We start from the raw sequence: 27,421 nt of genomic DNA, 5'->3' as shown, positions 1-27,421 counted from the left end.
CACCGGGGTGGGGGGAGGGGGGGGCTGGGCTGGGCTGAGGAGCCGCAGGTGGTTGGAGGTGAACAGATGCTGCATTTTTGTGATATTTTTTTTATGTCCTCATCTCAGGGGAGCCAGAGACAGGCAGGCGGCGTGCCTCAGGGGAGACTGAGGGACAGAGAGAGAGAGAGAGAGAGAGAGAGAGAGAGAGACTCCGACTACCGAATCCCTATCCCGTGCCACCTCACATCAGGCACCTCCCTCACCACCTATCCACCACCACCACCTCCCTCACCGCCACCACCTCCCTCACCACCCATCCACCACCTCTCATACCCCCACCTCCGTCACCACCACCACCTCCCTCACCACCACCACCCATCCTGAACCTCCCTCACCGCCACCACCACCCACATCCACCACGACCCATCCACCACCTCCCTCACCACCGCCTCCCTCGCCACCACCACCACCCATCCACCACCCATCCACCACCTCTCATACCACCACCGCCTTCACTGCCACCACCACCCATTCAGGGGGGCTCAGTTCAGAGGAGAAGAAGCTCTGTTTGGAGACATGTGGTCATTTACTATTCACAGGCGTAGCAGGACATCCTGTTATTCTAGGTGACTTACAATAGAGAGACTTCTTGTCTTTTAGGGCACGCAGGGGTTCATCTTGCTTAAGGATGCAAACATACCGGATATGAGGGAGATTTAACCCACAACCTTCCGGCTGGGAGAATAACCTTCTCTGGTTCAACAAAGAGGTAAAGGAACATTCTAGGAGAAGATAGAAAATAAGAAAGTCAACATATAATAGAAATACTGTATTGTCTACTGTGTAAGAAGTTACTTAAGATCACTGAATGCTGATTGTGGTGTGTGTGTGTGTGTGTGTGTGTGTGTGTGTGTGTGTGTGTGTGTGTGTGTGTTAGTATCTCAGTAGTTTTTTGTAGTGTGCTTTATGCGTGCAGTTTGATGTAAGCTGGAGGTAATGCAAACAGATAGAAGCATAGGGAGAGAGAGACAGGTAGTTAGGCATGGTATCTGAGAGATAGAGAGAGAAAGAGAGAGAGATGACAGCAAATAGAGGGATGATAAGTGAGAGGGAGCGAAAAATGATAAGAGTGAGAATAGCGAGAGGGACAGGAAAGTGGGGAGCAGGCTATCTGAGAGAAGGAAAGAAGGAGGGAGAAGAGAGGCGGAGGCAGAGAGAGGCAAGGCGGTAGAGAAGAGAGGAGGTAGGCCGTCACTTTCGATAAAGCGTGCCCAGCCGGCGTCGAGAGGTTTCTGCCTCTGCGTGGTTTACACCACCCTCTCTCCGTCTCTCTCTCTGAGCCTCTGGGGCTCTGCGGCAGTCCGCTGTTGTCTCTCTCTCTCTCTGTCTCTCTCTCTCTCTCTCTCTCTGTCTCTGTCTCTCTCTCTCTCTCTCTAAAAAACCCTGGCGAGGGGCGAGAGAATCAGACAATCACAAAAAGGGCCTTCGTCAGTACAGCAGCGCCTGCATTGTGTTTCAAAGCAAAAGCGATGAACAAAACCAGCTCAGGAGATCACAGGAGCGGATCCGTAGCGCCTTGTCTCTCCCCTCGCTCCGGTGGGTTGAACCACCTCAGAATATCAGAGTAGCGGCTCCGTACCGTCTTGTATCTCCCCTCGCTCCGGTGGGTCTCGTGTTTCACGTCACGGCCGGTCGGAGCCGGCGGCAAGCTGGAGCCACCGGTCGCTCTGCCAATAAGTAGAAGAAGGACATTATCCTATCATCCTATGGTACATGACCTGATCTGTCTGGCAGCCCCTACTCCCCCCACCCCGGGGGGGAGAAAGAGGAGATCACAGACATCTTTAGTTGCTCAGATGCTCGTAGCCATAAGATGATGCAAGATTATAGGGAGAACGTATGGCTTTGATTCAAAGTGAATTTTCCTGTTCAGTGGAAGTGCTCAGTGTTGGTTTCGTCTCCTCTCTCTCTCTCTCTCTCTCTCTCTCTCTCTCTCTCTCTCTCTCTCTCTCTCTCTCTCTCTCTCTCTCTCTCTCGCTCGCTCGCTCGCTCGCTCTCACTCTCGCTCTCTCTCTCTCTCTTTTGTTCATATCATCTCTTCCTCCTCTCTCCTCCTCTACCTTTCTGCTTGAGTAGCTATGGGCTATTACGCAGCTCATAATCACCCACCCTGAAATATAATTGCAATAAATACATGTTCAGCATTCACACACTGCCTTTCACGTATTACAGGCTGACATTAAAGCACAGAAATTTCATTTTTTTGGGGCCATTTGAAGTAATGCAAACACACCCTTGACACAACCACTGCCACAAATTGTGGCATCAGATTTATACAGTTGGTTGCATTTCTAAACAACATTTAACACTTACACACACACACACACACACACACACACACACAGTGTCACACAGACACACATTTTCATGGAGTCTCTTGCTCTGTATTTGACTCGCTAATTACATGGGAATCGCTAATTTGATACAGCAGCCGCTGTATCAACTGTCTGTGGTGGCAGCACTGGCTGACCAGGTCGGGTTGTGGAGGTGAGAAGTGGGGGGGGGCTAGGGGAGGGGGTTACATCTGACAGGTCATTCATCCCACTTTACTTGACGGTACACAAGGCTGGTGTCTCTCCCGCTTACTCACTCTCTTTCCTCTCCTATCTCTTTCACCTCCAGACGTTGTTTTGGGGTGTTCTCTCTCTTTGTCCTTCTATCTCTCTCTTCCTATCCCTCTCTTTCTCTTTGTGTATATACAAACAGGCAGGCAGGCAAGGATGTGGGCTTCAAAACAAACAGACAGACAGACAGACAGACAGACAGACAGATGGACAGATGATCATTTTAAAAGTGCTTAACCTTTGAGATTGAAACCCCAACAGCCCAATAACCATGATAATAATCCTGATTATCACAACAGCTCTCCTTCCAGAGTGGCGCTGTTTCGCTAACCAGCCTCCTCGTTCTCCAAGGCTAGAGATGAGATGGTGCTCACCTGCTTTTTATTATTGTTCTTATCCCCCCTCCTGCCCCATCATCACCTTAGCTGTCCTCTTGCGTTATTTGTCCCAACCTGTCGGTTAGCTCCAGCCCACCCCAACAGGCTGTCAGTGAACATCCAGTAGATGACCCTCCCCCCTGCCGCCCCCCAACCTGACAGAGTCAATCAGAGAAAGACAAACAAGAAGGGACACCCACCCACACACCCCCAGACACAGAGACACAGAGACAAAGAAAAAAGACAAAGCCTTTTTTTTGCAGACATAAAAGATGTCTGTTGTGTCGTGTGGTTAGGTGGTGCTTTGTGTGTGTGTGTGTGTGTGTGTGTATGTGTTTGTTTGCATGTGCATGCGATGATTGCAATGATTACAAAACAAATTTCTATTAAAAGAAAATTTAACACGCATATGATTCGCTTGAGCGGTGCTCATTTACTCAAGTACATGTTTGCATCCCTTGTGTGTGTGTGTGTGTGTGTGTGTGTGTGTGTGTGCGCGCATATCGTTGAGTCCATTCAGGGCCTGAGAACAGTGTATGCGTTTAGGTCCAATGACAGATCGGTGTGTGTGTGTGCACGGTGTGTACGGTGGGGTGTGTAGGATGTTGTGTGTGTTTGGTGTGAGTTGGCTGTGTGTGTCGTGGGTGCTTGTGTGGATTCTGTCTGTTGGTTTTTGGATTGTATGTATGGTATATGTTTAGTGTGTGTGTGTGTGTATGTGGAGGGTCTGGGGTAGCTGAGTTGAGCAGATCTCAGGGAACTCATTCTCCCTGGTGTGTGTTCTGTGCAGCTGGGAGCCACAGGAACGCCAAGAACACATCTATCCTCCCAGCCGGGAGACAGAGACTAAAATACCGGTACTTCTCTTTGAAAAAAACGACCCAGCAAACAGTAATGTGGTGGGGGATCAGATTGAATTATGGGTAATTGAGACAGCCTGCCCAAAAGTGCACAGTGGATCTGACTCCTGAGCCGTACGGGCACATTTTTGATCCTGAATAATGAATTCCCTTTGAAGCAGAAAAACTCAACTGCATCGATTTCCGCTGTGTTACCTTATTTAATGCAGCCTCCTCTCCATCTCATTTTACTCTATTTCCCTTTGACTGGCTGTTCCTTCAGCACCGGTGTGAAATAACATGTTCCTAGTCCAGTTTCAGCTTGGGGTATTGCTTTGAGTTCTTTTTTTTTTGTCTTCACTCGCAGTCCAGATGTGTTAAACTGCTGCTCTCCAGAACTCCGGGCCAGTCTTTCAGTGTGCCAGACTGCCTGTCTCTCTGTCTCTCCCTCTCTCTCTCTCTCTCTCTCTCTCTCTCTCTCTCTCTCTCTCTCTCTCTCTCTCTCTCTCTCTCTCTCTCTCTCCTTTCTCTCTCTGTGCTCTCGACTTGCAGCTTTGCCTCGCCAGAGAAACTTGCAAATATGCCAAACGCATATGTCATCTCCCACACACACACACGAGACAAAAAATGGAATAGAAACGAAAGAAGAAAAAAAAAAAAGAGGAAAACTTGGGTGAGATTTATGATGGAAGACTTTTTTCATAAGAGTTTTAGGCTTGGATCTTTTTCTTAAAGTAATACCGTGAGTCACAGTCACTAAGGGAAGGAGAGAGGAGGTTGTTGTGTTGGAGAGAGAGAGAGAGAGAGAGAGTGAGAGTGAGAGGGAAGTGAGAGAGAGTGAGAAATTGTTTCAGGGTTACAACACCCCACCCAATGGTCAAGATTTGAAATGTAAGAAAAGATCATTAAACACAATACCATGTACGATACAACATACTGAACACACACACACGCACACACGCGCACATGCACAGAAACACAAATAGATCTGACAGCTGCCTCTTCCAGAGTGCGTCAGCCTTTGCACAGTGCTATTATCGAGACATATTAAACACCACCACACTCTCCACCTTCCTCTTTTCTACCTCCGCATGCCAGGCGCTGTTCATTCACTATTTCTCTCATTATCCCCCCTGATGCTGCATTACTGGGGCCTCTGTTTCGCTCTCTCTTGGTATTTATTTTACAACACTATTACGGTCTGTTTTGGTTTTTCCTTATGTATTTTATGTATTTATTTATTTACTTTTTTGGTATTTATTCTTTATTGTTTGTATTTCTTTTCATTTATTTTACAACTCGGTTTTGGTCTGTCTTGGTATTTAGTATTTATTTTATGTATGTAACACTAAAATGGTCTATATAGTGGTATTATTTTTCATTATTTACGCATTTATTACTTTATAATTGTTTTGCTTTACAACCACCCACATTCCTGCCAAATGTAAAATCCACAGCCTGAAGCTCCAGGCTGTATATTTACACCCCTCATGAATCATCCGTGTTGATCACTTCGCAGTCAGGCAGACCCTGATCCCGGATGGCTACAGTAGTAGTGGTCTTCCAGGAGAGATCAGAAAAAAGACCCCTGGGGCGAGTGCCAATAGTGATCTTATGCACGGTATATCTGCCCAGCGTGCCAGGCAACTGTTATAGCTGCAGAGATTTATGTCCGGGCTCTAAGTTCGGTGTGTGTGTGTGTGTGTGTGTGTGTGTGTGTGTGTGTGTGTGTGTGTGTGCGCGTGTGTGTGCGCTTGTGCGCTTGTGCGTGAGCGTGTGGATGTGTGAGCATGTGGTGTGTCAGCCAGGAGCCCAGAGAGGTTTTGGGCACCTCACTAACATATTTACAGGCTGCTGTTGTTGAGTACTGTGTCTTCATTAGTTATCTATCTTTGTTGCTATCTATCTCCCTCTGTCTCCCCCTGTCTGACTCTGTCTGCCTGCTGTGTTACTCTGGGTCTCTCTACCTTCTGCTGCTTCTCTGCTTCTCTCTGGGCCTCTCCTTCTCTCTGGGTTTTTCTCAGGGTCGTGTTCTCTCTCTCTCTCTCTCTCTCTCTCTCTCTCTCTCTCTCTCTCTCTCTCTCTCTCTCTCTCTCTCTCTCTCTCTCTTTCATGTCATGTCATGCAAAGTAAAGTAGGATATAAAAATACAAGAAACCAAAAAAAAATTAAATTTGAATATGTCTCTCTCTCTCTCTCTCTCTCTCTGTCTGTCCCGGTATCTCTCTACCTCCTTGTCTCAGATGGACCCGGTGCAGAAGGCTGTGTTGCATCATACCCTGGGGGTGGTGCCCACGGTCAAGAGGAAGCATGTGTCTTGCAGTGTGTGCCAGCTGAGGTTCAACTCCCAGGTGAGTCATATTAAACCTGCACACAAAACCAGTCTCTGTACTGAGAGAAATAAGCTGGGTATTTTCAGTCGTATTCAAGAACAGTGGTTCTCAATCTGTGGGTCGCAAGCCATGAGTGGGTCACAGTAGGGGACCAAGTTGATTGTGGCATGGCCACAATAACCCAAATTATATATTTTTTTTAATCCAAAAATTTTTTCCTTTTGCCCTGTTTAATTTGGTCATAAGTATGTTTGGAGACTGAAAAGGGGAGTACTATATTGATTAATAATAAACATAGATAAATGTTAATTATAGCACTTTTTGGGACATGCTACTATCAATGTTCAGGTACCTCGGTTCTAGATGAATCTGATTTAGTTTACAGTTTGAGATGGGGGAAGGGAAAGGGGCGTGGTCACTACTTGTCACCTGACCTGGCTCAGTGAGAGAGAACTGGCTTAGATGTTGAACAACCACTGGTTCCAACTTAAGAAACACAAGCTGGTTTAAATTAACAAGTCTATTGGTGTGCTGAAATGTGTTTTAAATAGAGTGTTATAGTCACATAAACCTTTGAATATTTGTACTCTGGTAGAAAATTACTGGTGAAGGCTCACGTCTAGGTATTGCCAACAAGGATGAAGCTGGCTAATAGCCTAGCTTGTGGCTGATCTAGGCATGCTGTCCATGGGCTAGCTATTTCTTTATGTGTGTGTGCGTGTGTGTGTGGCATGAACCAACACTCACACTGTTGAGTTAGTTAAACATGGCGTCAGAGCAGTTACTGGCATTACTCTGTGCCACAACAGGCTTTACTGTTACTGTTTACGTACACTGTTTTGCTTATTATGCTCCCATTCTGTTGGCCCATTATGGCACCTATAGCCATCCCTGGAGGGAGGGATCCCTCTTTCTGTGTTCTTTCTCAGGGTTTCTAACTTGATAATTAAGTGAAATTTCCCCCACCCTTTATTTATGACGTGTGAAGGGGAACTGTGAAGCCCTCTGAGACTATAAGGGCTTAAGATCTGGCCCAATAAAAAAATGAAAGCAACTTGCCTGCATTAATGAGCAGAGAGGGGTTATGCCAGGGCCTCTTTCTCAAGGGTGTCAACAGGTAGACTGTGTACCCTTTCAGGCTCTCAGTGCCCCAACAGAGTAGTACTGCGAGACGAGAACAGCTCAATATGGCTCGGCCCGGGTCACGCCCACTTTTGGTGGTGGAAACGCGACCCGTGTCGCACCTTTGCAGACTGAACCGACCCGCACCCTGTGGTGGAAATGCGCCACAAGACAACCTGCATTAGTCATGCTGGCCAATTACCTGACTGTTTAGAGATGCACAGAGAACCAGACTAGGGTCATTGGTGTGGAGATCATGTCACCATTAGCATGCTCCCATTAAGCTGTTTTCATGCTGTCCTCGTCTTAAAGGTCGAGTGTGTGTGTGGAGTATTTCTTTCTGCCGACAACACACCCCATTTTTTCTGATGCAAATTTCATCAAGACAACCAATTCATCTGGTGGCCAGACAGTGAGTGTTTGCTTACAGATCCTTTTCATCACCACCGGTGTGTTGACACAAGCCATTGTTTGTGAATCAGGGATTGATTCACACCTGCAAGGTAATCTCAACAATGTTGTACAATAAACCGATCAGTCTATTCAGACCTCCAGGGAAACACCTGGTTTTGGTGAGACTGAGGAACCCAAGGCTCCGGAGGAGGGAAAAAAAGGAGGAGGGAAACCGCCAACAATAATCGTTCGCAATTATCATTTACGGCACCAGACAGAAAACACACATAACTGCTAATGAGTCGCTCCAAAGAGGGAACATTAATGTAAAGTTTTGACATAAACTAAAGATACAGGATAAAAAATCCAAACTCACACAGTGTTCAACCATTTCACTTCACATTGGGACAAGCATGAAGTGAGCTTCACATTAATATCAGGGACACATGTCCTATGTTTTTTTTAATAACTGTAAAATAAAATTTAGTTTATGTTGCACTAGCATTTCCAAGAAACATATAAACTGTAGAAAACATACTAGATGTAACTAACTTAAATTAACCTTTAATATAACAAAGGTATATTTATACAAGGCTCTGGAGTACTGATGTCACTCAACTTCAACTTTGGTGTAGAAAGTATTAACACACATATATATTTTCCGAAATGTATGTGCAATGTAGGAAAATTGACACACCCCTAAACATGCTTTTGGTAAAAATAGTTTAATGGAATATTATCATCAGTAAACCTTACTTCGGGGCTTTGTTCATATATGTTGCTGGCATTTGCAAGTATTTGGCACCTTTTGCCAACAGCCAATAACTGCGTTTTTATTATGATGTACCAAGGGTGTGAAATTTAAAATAAAAGTTTTGTAACCTCAGTCACATTTTCCATATCCAATAATATGTGTGCTAATGTTACCTCACGGGTTGTTGACCAAGCACTCCAACATATCTGCCCTTAAACAACCCTCACATTTCCTGCCCGCAGCAGGGGTCTGATTACATTCTGTACTGGATGCATTTTAAGTGTCATTCTCATACGCCCGCTCCTTGATTAATTACCCAGAAAAATCACTTTGTGCTGGTGAACTGCAGGTATTCCCACTCTTTTGAAGCCTTTGTCCGTGTCTCACAGGCGTGATTCAATCTCCCTGTAGGTCATTTTTGTAAAAGTGATCACGCAACATTAAATCAACATTTGTGATAACAAAGAGACAGACCAGTTTACCCGTCTGCCCAACCCATCTTTAACCAGAACACCTAGTCTCTCTGCAATGTTTCCATAACATCTACGCCACAGACAGAGAGATCTGTAGACTGAGTTAGTAAGAGACTGTTTAAGTGGAGACAATCAGTTTAATAATGTTTCTTCGGAACCAGGCCCAAATTAGAGTGAATGACTCTGCAGAGGAAGTCAGGGTGGAAAGGGCTTGTATTAAATAAATAATAAAGCACAGCGCTCTCTTGCTCTCTCTGCTACCCCCCCTCCCCCCCACCTCCAGGGTGAGCTGCGAACCTAAAACCACAGTGGCTCTAGGTTTTAAAGAGGTTTTCATAAGAGGAGAGTGGATGATATAGGTCCCTTAACTGGAGTTATAGTTAACGCGTGGAACCAGACGTGTGACCCTTTTATCTAGCAGGACTCTGTCCAGCAGTGTACTTCACATAAAGTTTCCTTTGATCCGGCTAGTCTTGCGGTTTATTCATTTACACAAGGTTCCTCATATAAACCAGTAGCCCTGTCAAACTCTTACGGAATTAATATTATCTACAGCTTTTTTTGTTTCACCAAGTTAGTGTTTGGGTTCATCACATGCGTGAAATGGGGGCATACCTGTGCTCAGGTAAAACAAAAGCTGCTAAAAGGTCAGCGGCCCCCATTCCAGTGTTATGCCGAAGACACGCCCACCAATATCAAAGGTGGGGAGTGGTGGGGGGGAGGTACTTTGATTGGTCAACCTTGGGAAGAAAAGGTGGCAAAGATAACCGACCAATCCAAGCAGAGTTTCCTGACACACAAAAGCAACATTGCTGCTAGCTCCGGGGCCATTCCTTCGTCTGATCCTGCTCTAGCTGTATCCCTCCTGTCGCCGTGACGATGGCGGTCAACAAGATGCTCAAGTTCCTCCTCTTCACCCTCAACCTCCTGTTCTTCATCTGCGGCGCTGTGGTCCTGGGGGTCTCGGTGCACGCCATCTCCAACCGGACGGAGTATGCGATCACCGACGAGCTCCTGCCCGCCGTCCACCTCATGGCCTGGGTGGGCGCCATCACCCTGGTCATGGGCTTCCTGGGCTGCTGCGGCGCCGCTGCCGAGAACCGCTGCCTGCTGGGGCTCTTCTTCCTGGGCCTCCTGGCCATGCTTCTCATGCTGCTGGCCGTGGGGGTGCTGGGGGCCATGACCCGCACGGACACGGCCCAGGACCTGGTCAAGGCCCACTTCGAGAAGCTGGGGCCGCTGGCGAACGCGCCCATGGAGGTGCAGGAGTCCTTCCAGAACGTGGAGAAGGCGGGGAAGTGCTGCGGCTTCTTCAAGGGACATGAGGACTGGAGCAACAGCTCCCTGGAGGTGCCCGACTCCTGCAACTGCACGGACACGTCGAGGAACTGCACGGCGCTGGACGGGCGGGACGTGTACACCACGCCGTGCCTGCCCTACCTCCTCACATGGCTGGACCGCGTCTCGGGCACGCTCACCGGCGTGGCCTTCGCCCTCGCCGCCGTCATGGTCCTTGGCATGGCCTTCTCTTTGGCTCTGATGTGTCAGGTCTCAGTCGGGAACAAAAGTGTCATCTAGTCACGCAACGTACACAGGGCCAATCTCGACGGTGTTGTTGTCTATGGAGAAATGTAGAGGAAATACTTATTTTTGAGAGAACTTGTTTGATGGCTTTTAGTTTCACTTCCTTGTTTGTTAATAGTTGTGTGAAGAGAATGTATTAATGACTTATTACATGTTTTTGAGTAAATCTTGGTCTGCTTGTTTTTTTCTTCTTCTGTGTGTAGTAGTTGGGTTATGAGGCTAACACACTTAACCAACATCAATATATATATTACCAGGAGAGAAACTACATAGACACATCCCAGTTGCAATAAAAATAGACTTTTACCCTACTATCTGTAAATCCTCCTACCATCTCCTTCACATACACATACACACACACACACACACAGTCAAACAGACAAACACACACTGTAACACACACACAGACACATTCTCAAGTTTTACAGAGGGGGCCATGATTGATCAGATTTCAAACAGTATGCAACATTCTCAAGTGACAGAAAAAGTCATGAATAATTTGGGCTATCCAACCACGGATTAGTGTCTCTAGACCAGCTGTGAACCCACCGATCTACAAACACGTGCACTGTATGTGTGTGTGTGTGTGTGTACGTGTGCGCACATAGTTTCACAGTGAAATCAGCATACATGCCGTCAGTGCGTCTCTCACTCTGTTGTTTGTCTCCGTGTCGTTCTGCCCTCCGGTAAGACCACACCACGGTTCCCTCCACAACTTTATTTACCCAACAAAGAGCAGATAACGGCCTGACCCATGATTTGTTGATACTTGATGCTTACCCCCCCTCCCTTTGAAATCCTTCCCTCACCACCCGTTTAGCATGCGTTGCTGCCTCTCTTGGTCCTCTACAAAACATACACTACTCACAGGGTTTACCTTGGAGAGTTCACAGAGGATCCTCTTTATTGTCTGTGTTGCAGTTTCAGCTAAACTTCAAAGGAACAGGCGCCCGACCACTCGTGCTTGTCTGAACACAGGGACTTATTGCTGTCTTGTGTTCTCTCTCTAGTCCTAGCTTTCCTACTCCTCTAGTCTTCTCCCCTTCACTACACCCCAACATCTCTCTTTTCACTTGTCACCCCTCCATTTTCTCTCCCCTGTTCATCTCTTCTCCCCCCTCCCGACCTCTCGTCTCTCCTTTCACCCCTGGTGCTCTTCTATGTATCTGCCCCCTCTCCACTCTCCCCCTCCATTACCTCCCTATTCATCTCCCCCTTCCGATAGTTTCCTCCTCTCCTCTCTTTCCTCACAGACTTCAACACCTAGAACCCCCAGCCTCACTCATCTCCTCCCCTCATCCCCTCCTTTTCCTTCTCCTCCTCTCCACACATCTTCTCTCTGTAACCCACGCATGCCCACTTTCAGGAGTTCTCAACACGTTCACCCCAGTTAACAACATCAACATATTTTATTGCTTGTGCATCTGCCCATTGCTGACACACTTAGGGGAGAGGGGTGGGGGGGGTGGCGTAAAACCCCCCACAAGAATCTTGGTTTCCCCAAAAGGAATGACGTTAAAGCAACTTTATGAACTCAGCTTATTTATGGATGTGTGTTTCACGCCCGGAAACATGGTTATATAAAACTAATAGGCTAAACATTTGTTTTTCATTTAACGGTTGGCTTGGAGAAACCACACGTTCATTTGACATCTCAGCAGATGAGTTGTAGCTCTTGTCATAGAGTGGAAAAAGGACAGGTTTCAAGGTTGGTTTAAGGAAAATATCCAGTATGGAAGCAGTTTGCAAAGGCTTGATTAAAAAGCATTTGCAAAGGCCCAAAGGCAGTACAGGGGATACACTACGTATACAAAGATATCCACATACGTCGGGACGGGACATGTGTTTGAGAGGCTATGCGGCCCTGATTGGCCAAAACCCTCCGCTGGGTGATTGCCTGACAGCCGGTGCCTATGCGCCACTGCTGCCCGGTTCCCTGTTCCTCCACCACTGCTGCTGGGGCCAGGGTTAACACCACAGTCTTGTTAGCGGTGCTTGCTCAAGGGCACCGGTGGTCCTTGGTAATTAAACAAAGTGATGGAGATGTAAACATCGGATATTTTTCCACCACTGTGTTCCCTTTGTTGTTATTTGTCTTTATCGAAGCATAGCGGTCTGATTTTCATAAGATAGCTCAGGTCGGATTCTCAATGTGACAAAAAATATCAGAATATCTTGAGTGATGTTGTAAACAGTGGAAAATAACTTAAATAAAGCTTAGAGGCCCTTTCCAACGTCAGTCAGATGGCAATTTTAGAACTGCTTTTGTGAGGCATCTGAATGAAACCTGAGGTTGGAGGGAGACATAGCTTTTCAAAAGGAGGAACTGTTTGTCGCGGTTGCCATGGTAGAGTTTCACATTGACTTTTGAATCCAAAACTAAAGCTAGCTGTCAATGATTTACAGTTGACAATTGAGCAATGTAATTGGAAAAGGTACTTTTCATATATCGTGGTATTGAAGTAATTGAACTAAAGGTTCCCAATTTGGACCTAAGAGAGCTATTTTTCAATTTTGTGGGAAAATGAATACATATTTTTGATGCCATTATTTCCATCAGCTGTAAGTTAATACATGAAATTCCCAGACATACAAATATCCTAGATGTGCAGCTCATGGTGTTGTGCTGAACAGTCGACATGCTTCGCTTTCCAGTGGACATTTATTTTGCGATCAATAGATGCACTCGGGCGATCATGTTGACTTGATTATAGAGGCTTGTTTTCTGGCAAAAAAAATCACAGCCGCCTCAAAGTGCTTTCCTACAATGGACTCAGTGACTGTACAAGAGCCGCAAAAGGAAGAAACGCATTTACCACTATGAAAACCACCGAGTAGAAAGCGTCCAAAGCTACCTTCACTGTTCTTCAGCACAACACAGCCCCAGCCTCCCGCACCACATCAAACAAGAAGACGTCTGAGAGGGACTTAAACGTCTTCCCCCCCAAATGCATCGGTCACTAGTGGTGGATTTCATGATTCGTTTGAAAGAATCAGTTCGCGTCGGTCAGTTCGCCAAGAAGAGTCGTTCATTCGTTCGTTCGTTCGTTCGCATTTCCGGTAGCGGTGAATCACGTTCTCAGCCGAGTCGGTCAGACTCAGCTCCTCCCTCGTTCTCATTCTCAAACGAATCACGATCGTGCAATGGTGCAAACGGTCATCAATCAACACAACATTAACTAAGTTCCTTTTAGCTGAGGAGTGCTTCATGTTCAGAATCGGGATGTTGTTGCCCGGCTGACTCTCGTGACTTCACACAGTCAGTGAACGAATGGCAACTCGCAAGTCAGCGACTAGTGGGTGGAGCTGGGAGTCGAGTCTCGGAGAACGAACGAGACGAACGACGACGAACGAGAGCGGCGAATCAGTTCGGTTTGTTCGTTTTAAAGAGTCGTTTGTTCGAACTGATTCGTTCGCGAACGAGCCACCACTATCGGTCACCGAGCTAATTTACTAACTTGTTTATTTATGTACTTATTTGTTCTGAGAGCCAGCAGTGCCCCCCACGTCCCCCTGGTCCCCCATGTCCCCCTGGTCCCCCACATCCCCCTGGTTCTCCACATCCCCCTCATCCCCCACATCCCCGTGGTCCCCCTGGTCCTCCACGTCCCCCTGGTCCTCCATGTACCCCTGGTCCCCCTGGTCCTCCACATCCCACTGGTCCTCCATGTACCCCTGGTCCCCCTTGTCCTCCACGTCCCCCTGGTCCTCCATGTACCCCTGGTCCTCCAAGTCCCCCTGGTCCTCCACGTCCCCCTGGTCCTCCACGTCCCCCTGGTCCTCCATGTACCCCTGGTCCTCCACGTCCCCCTGGTCCTCCATGTACCCCTGGTCCTCCACGTCCCCCTGGTCCTCCATGTACCCCTGGTCCTCCACGTCCCCCTGGTCCTCCATGTACCCCTGGTCCTCCACGTCCCCCTGGTCCTCCATGTACCCCTAGTCCTCCACGTCCCCCTGGTCCTTCACATCCCCCTGGTCCTCCACGTCCCCCTGGTCCCCCACATCCCCCACATCCCCCACATCCCGTGGTCCCCCTGGTCCTTCACATCCCCCTGGTCCTCCACGTCCCCCTGGTCTTCCAGTGTTGTTGTTTACCTGTTTTTTAATCATAAGAGAAAAATTGGCTGAAGATATTGGCGAGCCGACCCCATGTCTCTGTGTCGTCTTTGGAATAATCATTGCCAAGGGGGCCTGACCTCAGGAAGCTTCGTAATATTAAACATGAAGTAATTTTCTTCTGAAGGCTTACCTGAACTGCTTCCAGAAGAAAAAAATTAAAGTTTCTCACAAAACAACCCTGTATCCAACCAAAATGTAGTATAGCTACGTTGGTCCATATATAGTTGGTTCAAAATAATTTCTGTTAAATTGTGAATGCCCATGTAGGCATGCGTCCATGTCACATGACTGTCAAGTTTCTGTCTGCAAAATTGTATAGGTTGTTTATTAAATCAGTTAAAGTGCTCGTGGCGTTTTTCTTGGTTTTTGAGGGACAAGAATCGCTGTAGACTATATTCTATTCAATAAATAAGCAAAATGGCATGTTTTATTAAACAACATGTATTTCAAACATGTGGAGCAAGGAGTTATATTTTGGTTGAACACAATATTCTATTCCAAAAATATAAATTTTTCTTTAACAAACTATACGTCAGCTTTGATTAATAAGTGCTTTGATTCAATAACTATTCTGTTGCTCGGAACAACATATTGAAAGATATGGAAAAATGGATGAGTCTCCCCATGTCTATTCAAGCCCGTATCTCTGTGGTTAAAATGAACGTTTTACCCAGGATTAATTTTGTGAGCTCTATGCTACCTCTTTCCCCTCCTTCTGATTATTGGCACAAATTAGAGTCAGCAGTATCTAAATATATTTGGAATGGCAAATGGCCGAGACTCAAAAAGTCTACTCTACAGAGGAGGAAAGAGGATGGTGGTCTTTCAGTTCCCAATTTTAAACATTATTTTTGATCCTTTGTGTTAAGGCCTCTCCTTACATGGTTCGACCCAGATACCTCTGTGTGCTGGCGTGCTTTAGAAAGTGCTATGACAGAACCATGGTCACTCCATGACGTTCTTTTTGCCAATATCTCTAATAAACAGTGCCAGTTGCGCTTTGGCCCCATTATCTCTCATCTTATAAAAACTTGGAGATTGGTTGAAACATATTGCCATATACCATGCAATTGGCATACACTTTCTCCACTATTCAACAATAAAGCACTCCTGATTGGTGGGAGGCCTATAACAGCTCCACATTGGGAACAGAGGGGGGTTCATTATCTAAAAGACATTTTTAGCGAGACTGGCTTGTTACCTTTTTCCGACTTACAAAGTTCATTCAGTCTACCACGTTCCTCATTTTTCTTTTATCTTCAATTAAGATCAGCACTCAAGGCATATGGTGTCCCCTGGCAGAGATCTTTACCCATCCATCCTATCCAGAAATTATTTACAATGCAGCAAAAAACCAGCGGTATGGTAGACAAGCTTTATCAGTTTTTGGTGATACCTGGCTGCCTCAGCCTTCCTATTGAGAGGGTCTGGGAATGTGATTGCCCAGACCTGGACATTGATCTCAACTGGCATGATGTATGGTCTAACATTCCAGAAGTATCACGCAATCCACACCATCAGCAGATTCACTACAATTTCATTCATAGGACATATCTCACCCCTGTGAAAATGCATCACATGAAAGTAATTACCAGTCCATTATGCACTTTCTGCCCACTAAAAGCTCAAGGTACATATCTTCACATGTTCTGGGAATGCTCTCCTGTTAGTCAGTTTTGGAACAATATTGCATCTAAGTTATCTGCCTTTATTAATGATACTGTACCTGTAACTATCAGTGTTTTGATTCTAAATGATTTGTCAGCGCTTCAGCTCTCTAAAATTCAAAAACGTGCTACATTTGCCGGACTTACAGCCGCTAAGAGAATGATTGCAACCTGTTGGAAACCACCTCATGACTTGTCTATTCGAGCATGGACCCTTTCCTTTTTGGATCTCATATATATGGAGATCTCTACAGCTCGTATAAATGGAGCATCAGAAAAGACTTTGGACACTTGGCTCAACATTGCTGAGTCTTTGAAAGATATGCTGTAGATGTGTGCTATAGCCTTCTTACTTCTATTTGCACATATGGTTGGTGCCTTATGTCTTATTATATGACTGTTCCTCCGTCAATGTTATTTGTTTGTTTGTTTATCTATGTGTGTGTTTGTGTATGTCTGTTTCTATATGACTTATTAGTAAGCTGCAGACATCATTCTTACTGTTGTGTTTTTATTATGTCTCCCTCCCCTTCCCTTCTTTCCTCCCTGTGTGTTTTTTGATCCAGGACCCCTTTTTTTGTCTCAGCATATTGTTTGTAATTTGAAAGTGATTATTCTGAATAAAAACATTTGATCACAAAAAAGTGCTTTGATTCATATTTTTATTACCTGTATTATTCATAATTCACCCAAGAGACGATAACCATTTTAGAAGTTACTCTCCACCAACAATTTTGTGCCCCATGAACTGCCCCCTGCTAGGCTACACGGCTAACTCCGTACTCATGGTGCCAATCACTGACACACTGCTTTTCATCCGAGACTGTTCTGACTGTGTTCTGTTCCCTCTGCAGAGCCAGGCACTGGCCCATTACAAGGGGACCAAACATGCCAAGAAGCTAAAAGCCCACGGCACTCCAAAGACCAGGCTGAAAGGCTCAACGGTCGCCAAGGAAACCACCAAGCAAGAAAACGCCAAGGGCATCAACACGTCGCAAAGCCCCAATGACGCCGAAAGGAAAGGTGAGGAACTGTTTTTGTACCGCTTGAGTTGTGTCATCCAAAGACGACAAGCATCTGTGTGTTCCGTTCCGTGACTTTCTCTCGCCATGTGTCGCCGGGAAGCTAATTACGGCCATATTCGGTGTACCGGTCTGAAGAGCTCCGCTGGCGGCCATGTCTGGTCTGATCAACGGAGGAGAGAGTGCTGGACGCCTACACCTTGTCATGATGTCACCCTTTTGGAGTATAAACGGCTGTAATACGACTTGACACGATGGGCCCTGTAATCAATCCGTTTTTTTTTTTACAGAAGATCGCTGTAGCCACGTCTGCAGTGCACGTGTGCATCTCGACACATGATTGTCTTGAGCAGGGGTTTAGGACACAAGTCCTTTTTTATGTAAATAGACCTGATTATCACTTGAACAGGCTAAGACTTGACTTTAACCTTGATTATTGCAGATCGTCTCTCGAGCACAATGGACAAATACAGAGTGATCCCTTGGCCCCAATAGGTCTTCTCTTAATGTATTGTTCCTGTTTTGTTATGGTCCTGCCTGAGGGGGTTTACTCTCTGCTTCCTCCATCCAAGCATCTCAAAGCCCCCTCCCCCCCCTACTGTTACCTCCTGAACTGAAACAATATATGAGTCCAATATAACATTCCCTCCTCCTGCGCAGGATCATGTTTTGGTTCAGAGTGTGCACACAGAGGAGAGGCTATTCATAGACGGTCCGTTGTCAGTGTGTTGGTGAGAGAGAGAGAGCACGAACGAAGCGCCCGCTCTACATTGTAATACAAAACTATTTAGACATTTGAAATAGTATAATAATGGTCTTACGTATTGGAAACACGATCGATGGCAGATGGCGTTGGATAAGAAAAATAAATAAGAAATGCTAAAACGGGTCGCCATATATATTTTGGCGGCCGTTAATAAACCTGGGAGGCCCGCCCAAGTGATGTCTATTTGTAGGAAACACTGAGTGACGGGCCCGATGGAGACGGTCCACGGGCCAGTCCCGGGCCCTCGAGCCATGTGCCCCATATCTCTTCTAGATCAAGCTCTTCTAGAAACCATGATCGCTCAAAGCATTATTCTACAGTCCTGCATACAGTCCATGCTACCCAGGTGCCATGAAGAACGGAATGTATTGAGTCGTCATGGCCTCTAGACGAGATGCTTAACAAGATTATTCAGAAGGATTCCCACTTGGTACAGTATATGTATTAATATATAAGAACACAGCATCCTACCGCTCACACCATGACCTAGATCAGAGTCCCTGGCTGCTAGATCCAGATCCTGTCTGCAGTCGATGCAATCACTGCCCCCCCCCCCCGCGCTCTGATGCGTGATTTGTGGGTTCCACCACAACTAAGGGTTATGGAAATTAAGTGGCGGGGTATGTTGGCAGGAATTAAGGTAGCCTCAAGGATGTTTGGTGGGGTTTAATGGTTTTTAAAATTGTTGTACCAAAAATAGCCAAAAACATGTCTCGGGGAAGTAGACATCTGAGACAGATGTATTTCTATGGGAGATATATTACATTATGTTTCAAGGTTACGTAATATAAACAATAAAAATAGAATACGTCCCGTCGAGATTATTTTCCTAAGAGGAGACCTCATTGCTGAAATGTGCTGCTCTAAGTCTTTCCTCCACCTCCTCCAGCAGCTGCAGCGCATCGTCTGGCATCCCAACGTGCTTCAAGCCCAGCTTGATCTCCATATTTTACACCAGCGCTCTATTTCTGCTCCTCGTACCGAGCCCATGTAGCACCCTCTCTCTCGGGGGTGGCAAGATGTAACGCACACGGAGAGCTGGCCCCCCGCTGCCTTTTCTCCTATTGAATTAAAAGCACATAGCGTGCACAAGACCCCCTGAGAGAGAGGGAGACAGAGAGAGAGAGAGAGAGAGAGAGAGAGAGAGAGAGAGAGAGAGAGAGAGAGAGAGAGAGAGAGAGAGAGAGAGAGAGAGAGAGAGAGAGAGAGAGAGAGAGAGAGAGAGAGAGAGAGAGAGAGAGAGAGAGAGAGAGAGAGAGAGGGGCACTAAGAGTCAAAGCATATATTTTAGCAAATATGTTTTGAAAAGGTGCTCATGTTCAATAGCCCCCCCCCAACACACTGGAGTCGTTAGAAGAAAGAGAGGGAGAGAGAGTGGGAGAGAGGGAGAGGGAGAGGGAGGGAGAGAGACTCATGAACGTAAAGTTAATCACCTTCAGACATTCAGGGAATGGCACTCATAGCAACGCTAAGAAAACATCCTCCTCCGTGTTATTGTAAAGACAGCCATGGGACCCCAAAGCCCAGCAGGCACTCCGGCGTGCGTCAACACGCCGGTACAGGGCCGTTCATCATTAGCACCGGGCCCGCCACAAAGTTCTCTCAGACGGCGGCGTTATTAGTAGCGCTATCGCTACTCGGCGGCGGCGGAGTGAGGAGGGGGGGGGGGCAGTTTGCCACTTGTGTCGCAACGCTGCATAATGAATATTAATGTGCTCCGATGACAGAGGGATTAATTGGAGAGGAGGGGGAGGAGGTGCGGTGTCTGCCCAGGCTGAGGAGCAGGGCAGTCACAGCGACGGTAAACTGCTTACCGGAAAGAAAGGAAACGCCCGGGTCATGAGACAGTGTAATCGTGTGTTTGTGTGTGTGTGTGTGTGTGTGTGCGTGTGTGTGTTTTCATGCATATGTATGCGTGTGTGCATTAATGTGTGTGTGTGTGTGTGTGTATGTGTTCATTAATGTGTGGCGTGTGTATGCATGTATGTGTTTCGAAGGGACAGGGGGGATTGTGAAAACACATTACTTCATCTTGCAGGGGTGAGCTCCAGTCTGGAATGACGCTCCCAGATGAGATTTTCCTAAGTCTCCCGAGCAGGCAGAGCTGAGCGGTGGAATGTTTGTGTTGAGGTCTTACCAATAGGGGGAGAGAGCGGGAGAGTTCCACTACTAGTGGTCGCCTGAGTCTGAACCGCGCGGTGGAATCAGGCCTCCTGCACCTCTCTCTCTTCATCTCTCTCTCTGTCCCTCTCTCTTCATCACTCTGTTTCTCTCTCTCGTCTTTACCTTGGCCTCTCTTCAACTCACCCCATCTCTTTCTCCCTGTTCTCCTTCCCTCCATCTCTTTCACCCCCTTCTCTTTATCTCTGGCTTTCCCTTCAGCTCCGGCTCTCCGCCTCAGTTTCTCTCTCCCTCCATTTCCATCTCTCTCTCTCTCTTGCTCTCTCTCTCTCCCTCTCTCGTCGTCTCCATATTTCTTTCTCAAACACCTCCCTGTCCACCTCTTCTACATCTACCTGCCTCTCTACCTCTCTCTCCCACCACTTCCTCCACTCTCTCCCTTAATCTCTATCTGTCTATCTCCCTCCCCCCTGTCTCTCTCTTCATCAAGCTCTTTCTCTCTCCATCTCCCTTCCTCTCTCCATCTCTCCAGCTTTTTCTCTCTCCACCTCCCTCCCCCTCTATTTCTCTCTTTCTCGTGTGTGTGTGTGTGTGTGTGTGTGTGTGTGAGAGAGAGAGAGAGTGTTTGGAGCTAATATAGATCCGCCAGTGACTCAGGGACCGCCCATCAGGAGACAGTGTGTGTGCATGTCCATGTGTGTCTGTGTGTGTCTGTGTGCTCCAACCGGTGCCGGGAAGAGCAAGGGAGGGAGAGAGGGAGATGAGGAGAGAGAGGGAGATGGGGAGAGAGTGACAAACAAGGAATGGCAGGGAAGGGAGATGTTGAGATTAAAAGAGGGAGGTGGTGGGTGGGGTGAGAGGGAGCGAAAATGAAATGAAGGGAGAGAGAGGGACATGCAATGCAGTAGTGAGACAAGATTTAGTTGTTGTCTACCCAACTTGACACATAACACTTTCACCTGACATGCTAATAAATCACTTTCTAATTGAATTGATCGTATACCATGAGACATACAGACAGATGTAGAAAGAGAGGCCGAAAGAGAGAGGGATTTCGATGGAGAGGGGCCAACAGGCAAACAGATGCGGACAAAACGAGAAACCGAGATATGAAGATATGAGACAGAGACCGACAAACAGTCAATGACAGGGAGAGACTGAGACATTTCTCAAAATCAAAAGACAGAGGGAGAGACGGATATATATATACAGATAGAGAGAGAGCACCAGAGACACAATGAGAGACCCTCAAGATGTGAAGTACAGAGAAATGAAAGAGAGAGCGCTACCCACAAACCTAACAACAAAATAAAACCAAGATAGACTAGGACATAAATATACACTGAGTGAGAAAATGGCGCAGAGAGACGAGATGTCTCAAGAGGGAAAGAGAAAGTGAGTGGCCAAAATCACTCAAGGACAGAGAGACCAGCAAGAGAGAGAGAGAGAGAGAGACATACCGAGAAACCAAAAGAGAGGGACAGGGATAGGCAAAGAGGGGACAGGAGTATACAGCGGAAACAAGCAATAGTCCAGGACAGAGCGATAACAAGCACAGAGATGGAGGAAAGGGGAAAGACAGAAATGACGAACCAAAACAAAGACCCACCAAGAGAGCGAGAGAGAGATATTTCAAAACCAAGAAGAACAGGAAAGAGAAAGCACAGAAATATACAGAGACAAAAAAACGGCAGTCAAGGCGAGAGAGAAAGAGAGAGAGAGAGAGAGAGAGAAAGAGAGAGAGAGAGAGAGAGTGTGATAGCGTCACCCACAGCAACCCCCTGCCATCTCTGTGTTCCGGTCCAGTGAGTGAGGAAATGTAGCCTGATATTAGCTATTAAACAGCACATCGTCAGGGGGGCTGGCCAACAGCTGTACAGAGCTGGCTGTCTGCAGGGGGGAGGGAAGCTGGGACGTGTTCAGCTGCAATCCCCCTCACACACCTTCCCCATCACATGAAACCTCTCTTCTTAAAATACCTTGCCAGTCTTCAGAGTTCTGCAAAGACACACTGAACTTCTGAAAGGTTTCGGAAAGGGGTATTTTGATTGGAAGGGCTAGCCTACCTACATGGGCCCTTCACGCAGAGGGGGGTGTCCTGGTTTTTTTTAATAGGGGAAGTTGGCCGGGGATGTGGGTTGCCTATTTCAGAAGCGCTCTTGGTGGGATGAGTCTGGAGGACGAGTGGCGTCATCGAATCCAGACCCGGGAATACGCCAATGACAGACAGACAGGTCCTTTTTCCTTCCCAGAGCGGAGGCTCGTGCAAAACAAAGGCCCAGTAATCTGTGAAGGAATCCTCAGTAATTACATGCGTGTACCGTCATCAATCTTTTAAACAGGCCCCAAACACTCGACTCTGTGGGTTTGTCGGTTCTCTCACACTCTGAATGACCAAGCACATTAACATGGGGGGGGGGGGGGGGAATAAAAGAATGAATGGTGTAATTTGAGCTGTCAAGCGGGAGAATGGCCTTCGGGGACCGGTGTCCTTTAGGTTTGGTAACGCACCATAATGGAGGCCGATCATTTTAATTACACAACTTAATCCCTCCATCGTGGAGGAAGGTAGGCATACCTCTGGGGAGCCCAGTGATTGGCTGGGAGGCTAAGTAGAGTGGAAGGCTTGTGGAGTGAAGGGGTGTTATTCCCACTCCGTCTCTCCAAGGCTCACTCTTCAGAGGATGGTGTGGTGCATCCCGGTACACAGCACGCACATCGGAGAGGCTTGGGATAGGGGGGAGGATGGACGAATGGAGGAGGAGACGGAGGAGATGATAATTGGTCATCGGGGAGAGCCAGAATACCACTCACAGCCTCTTCGCTCTCTTTCCTCTTTTGTTCCCTTTTACTGCAGTTAAAATTTTAACTTGGGTAAAAAGATATCTTTTTACCCTCTTTTTTATCTCTTTTCTTAATTCCTGTTACAGTGCTGTACTTTCTGCTGTGAAACTGAGCCTAATTTCCCATCTGGTGTAAGTTTAGAACATCTCATGTTATCTCTTTGATCTGGTTCGCTTCGGCGAGTGTTTCCAGTCCTAATGTATTCCCTGCCTTGACTCAGACCTCGGCTCTGCCCGCGTTAGAACGCATCTCATGGCGATGCTACCGCGAGCACTGGCAGTGAGCTAAAAATACAGCTGCAAACGCGTTCCAGGGACATTGAGAACCGGCTTGTGCAGGTCCCCAATGTTGAAGGTGGTTAAGGGTGCTTCCGGCCTTTTTTGTTTGGAAGATTGAACGATTCAGTGTGTTCCTTTTCACCTTCCCAGGTCCGGGTATCTCCGCCCCCCTCCCGCCTTCCCGCTCAGCTCCCTCTTTGCCCTAAATGTGCCAACTCATTTTTCTCTATCCTATTGTCGTGTTCACCAAACACTCCATTAATCTCCTGTCTTTTTCATTAGCCATTTTTTTCCACTTGCGATCTTTTGGAACACAATTTTTTTTTCTGCCTACCCTCTGTCACGAGCGCCTCCGTAGGTCTCTCCCTTTGTCTCTCCCCATTTCTCTCCCTCTGTCTCTCCCTCTGTCTCTCCCTCTATCTCTCCCTCTGCCTCTCCCTCTGGCTCTCCTCTCCCTCCTCCCCCATCCACCCACCTCAACTTTAGATTGATCACAGTCATTACCTCCATTAACGAGCTCCGATTGAGTTCTTGGCGGGGCTCCTCCCGGGAGCCCACTAGGTCACAGCGAGTGGGCATATGGATTACGGGATCCGGCATCCAGAGTGGTAGAGAGGGGCCCGTCCCCCAAGTACTCTATAATCAAGCCACTTCAATGGCTCCATCGCTCTTTAATGACCTTGCAGTCCTTATAGTGCAAGGACAAACGCATACGTTACAGTCCCCACAATGAAGGGTAAATACATATTGTAGGTATGGCCTCATAAAGGAGGGTAAATACATATTGTAGGTATGGCCTCATAAAGGAGGGTAAATACTATTGTAGGCATGTATGCAAGGTATGTCCTCATAATGGAGGGTAAACACATACATGGTGATGGTCTTTGTAATGCTAGGGCAAGTACACGCGTAGTTTGACATGGAATTCCCTAAGCGGCGGTCCAAAGCTTTATGTCTGGGGGCTAGCTTTCCCTTCTGACACGGCTCTCTCTCCCAGAGGTCCTTCAAAGGTCATGCATCTATACCTGTGTTCACATGCACACGCACAACAGCATGCACATACACACACACACACACACACACACACACACATACACACACACTCCTTCTCCCTCTTTCCACACACACACACACACACACAAACACATGTTTTACAGGCCAGTGGGACCCTGACTTTCCTGTTGTTCAGTTTGTTGTGTGATTTGTTACCAAGGTTACCTGACTCGCTGAAGCGATTCTCCCCCATGACATTGACTATTTTTAAACGCAGGCATTATTCAGATGAAGGTGAACGACGATGATAATGTCATTCAGAATGAGTTTGCATGTGTTTTCAATATCTCCGCTGTCCCTCACAATCAGACAAGGAACCAAACACCCCAAGGTTATTCTCCGGGTGTTCTGAATCAGCTGTTTATGTGAACACTGTCTTCCAGTAGACGATCTTGCTCTGTTGTTTGGCCTACTTATATAAATATATGACACAGTATGTGACAAATTAGAAAAAAAGTATTTGCAAGGTATTTGCAATAAGATTGAACCACTTGCAAGCATGTCTAATTTAAGGAGTTATCATAAGATCCCCCCCATTACAAATACAATCAGAACATTACCGATGTGATGTCAATGTCCACTGATTGTGAGACGATTGCAATCAAGATCTTCTGTTCCGAATTAGATCGGAACTTTAGCGAGCACGTCAACCTCTGCTCATCGTCACGGTCAAATAAAACTCAAACGCCGCCAAGCAGCGACAGACGAAAAACCAAGGCCAGGAGTGCCGGCACAGTACCCCCCACCACACACTTGTCTCATTCACTAAACAAATGTGACAACACATCAATCAAAGCCCCCATCAAAAAAAAAGAGAACCCTTCAAAGATGCTCCGTCCTCACTGGTCCAGAACGGGGGGGGGGCAGCTGACAGGCTGCCCAGAGAGGCAGGTGTGGTGACAGGCTCCCGAGTCCCCGGTGGGGGGACCTGCGATGGACAGATTGTGATGGCTGGGGCCGCAGAGTTGTTTTGATGGCTGATTTGCTGGCACGCCGTCATGCGGCGAGTCGGAGTGAGGGGGGCGGGGCTCTTCAATTGAAAGGGGTCAAAGATGGTAGCTTCTTCACTCCTTCACTTGAGACGGGGAACACATTATTCATGAGAAGTGACAAGGTGGGCCGCATCACAGTAAGGGGCTCTGTGTGCTCCTCTGCCTGCGTGGGCAAAGAATTGTGAGTTAATGACCTTTATTTTGAAGGATTCTGAAAATGTTTTTTTTGGATCATTTATGATGGAAAATGTGAAGGCTGTATTTAATTTCTCCCAAAGCGATTTGTTCTTTTCAGATATTTTGGCACAGATTAGTGACAAAGAAGAACTATCCTTTTATTTGAATGTGTAACTTGGGTGCTTCCAAATTGCGTGTTTTCCATTGTTAACAAAATCACAGCTTCAAATTGGAATGAAGGAAATGTCACCAGATTACCTTAAAAACTAAACTAAACTAAACTTAATTATATAATAAACTATAATTTGCAAAATAATTTGCTGGTCATGATATTAAACAACCAAGGATCCCTGTCCACTCTCTTTTCATCCTGGCTACTTACTGATAATACCAATACTACAAATAATCATTATTACATCTACAATAATACTATAATAACTGATTTGTGTGGCACTTTTCTGACTACACAAAGACACCTTACAGAGCAAAGGCAAATAACAACAATAGCTACACTCATCTAATGTCCAAGTAATTCATGATATATTTCATAAATGGACCTCGATGAGACTTGATGAAAGCGTGCCCATCGACAGAACTTGATAAATAAGACCCATACGTCAGTGTTGATGAAAGCAGCTAGAATGTGATTCACTATTGATCCTCTCTCCTCTCGGGGCCGGACGTGGCCGCCTGCCGCGTGGGCTGTGGGGCGACGGAGAGAGCCACACCGCCATCGATCAGCCCGTCATCCGGGGCTGAATGTCATTTTCATAAGTGACTGTTGGCCAAAAGCAGCTGTGTGCAGCGCTGCTCCAGGGGATGAAAAGCATCGACCCGCTGCCTTCGTCCTCTTTTGCTTTACTCTCCCTGAAACGCTGTTATTTTTATCCCCGTGGCCGTTTTGGCAGTGTGGTTAGGTGTTAGAATGACTTAACTTACTGGGGGTACCGTCTGACAGCAGATTAAATATGGTGCAGCAGGAAGTTCAGACCTCTCTTCTCCAGACAGTCAGTGAGGCTTTTTCATTCAGAATCAAGGCAAGCGATACAGACGAGAATCGAAAAGAAATGGGCTGCCCTGACTAGAATAGAAAGAAAAAGACTGGAAGAGAGCAGTTACAGAATACGATGAACACATGAATAGACTTAACTCGGAACACCTGGTTGTGCCGAACATACTCTCAGACTAAATAAGCATCACGCCGACCTTACGTCACGGTATACATAAATAATCCTATCATTATACGATTCATAAATAATTCACACGGTACTACACTTGTATAAACTGAATAATAATCAGCGCCGCACCACACGGTGTCCCAGAGCTATTCGGAATGCTTTGAAGACTTGTTTGTCGCCGGCTGGGTACGCAGATTGGTTTGGATGGGTTACAGCGTTAACACCGTCACCACCTTCTCTCTCCTCTCCACAGAGGGCGCCGCCCCCGCAGCTCCTCTGCCGCCGTCGCCTGTGCTGAGACTGGCTCCGCCCCTCGCTATGCTCACCGCCGCCCCCACGCCGACCTTCACCCTGGTGCTGCACGCCGCCGACGACCCCCCCCCCCATGGGCCCGGACCCCGAGACTGACTCAGTTGAAGGAGACGGAGGAGGAGGAGGAGGAGGAGGAGGAGGAGGAGGAGGTGAGGAAGAGGAAGGAGGGTCGAAGCCTGGCTCGCCCGCGACCATGGAGACGGACACTCCGGCGACGCCCGAGGATGGAGGAGGCGGAGGTGGCGGCGAGGCTGAGGGGGAAGTGGGCGGGGAGACGGAGGAGGAGAAGGCCAAGCGCCTCCTCTACTGCTCCCTCTGCAAGGTCGCCGTCAACTCCTCGTCCCAGCTGGATGCCCACAACATGGGTGAGGAAGAGGGGCGGGGTGGAGAGGGTGGAGAGGAGGCTGGGAG

General features: G+C 47.1%; 1 protein-coding gene and 1 pseudogene across 2 annotated transcripts in view; both read left to right on the top strand.

Annotated features, from left to right (window-relative positions):
* Positions 1-27,421, top strand: part of znf385d (zinc finger protein 385D) — a gene marked incomplete at its 3' end in the record, with an annotated part of 62,006 nt that overhangs the window by 29,105 nt on the left and 5,480 nt on the right. The window contains exons 3-6 of the mRNA XM_084471933.1: positions 6,066-6,173; positions 17,122-17,290; positions 26,952-27,100; positions 27,210-27,375. Coding sequence (XP_084328059.1) covers positions 6,066-6,173; positions 17,122-17,290; positions 26,952-27,100; positions 27,210-27,375 — 592 coding nt within the window. The remainder of the gene's footprint in view (positions 1-6,065; positions 6,174-17,121; positions 17,291-26,951; positions 27,101-27,209; positions 27,376-27,421) is intronic.
* LOC311351364 (tetraspanin-8 pseudogene) lies at positions 9,777-10,475 on the top strand (annotated as a pseudogene). The gene has a single exon. The product of its transcript is annotated as a tetraspanin-8 pseudogene (transcript).

Source organism: Micromesistius poutassou, assembly GCF_964030765.1.
Source record: "Micromesistius poutassou genome assembly, chromosome: 8".
NCBI lineage: Eukaryota > Metazoa > Chordata > Actinopteri > Gadiformes > Gadidae > Micromesistius > Micromesistius poutassou.
The sequence above is the reverse complement of the archived record's forward strand: the minus strand, read 5'-3'. Positions and strand labels throughout refer to the sequence as shown.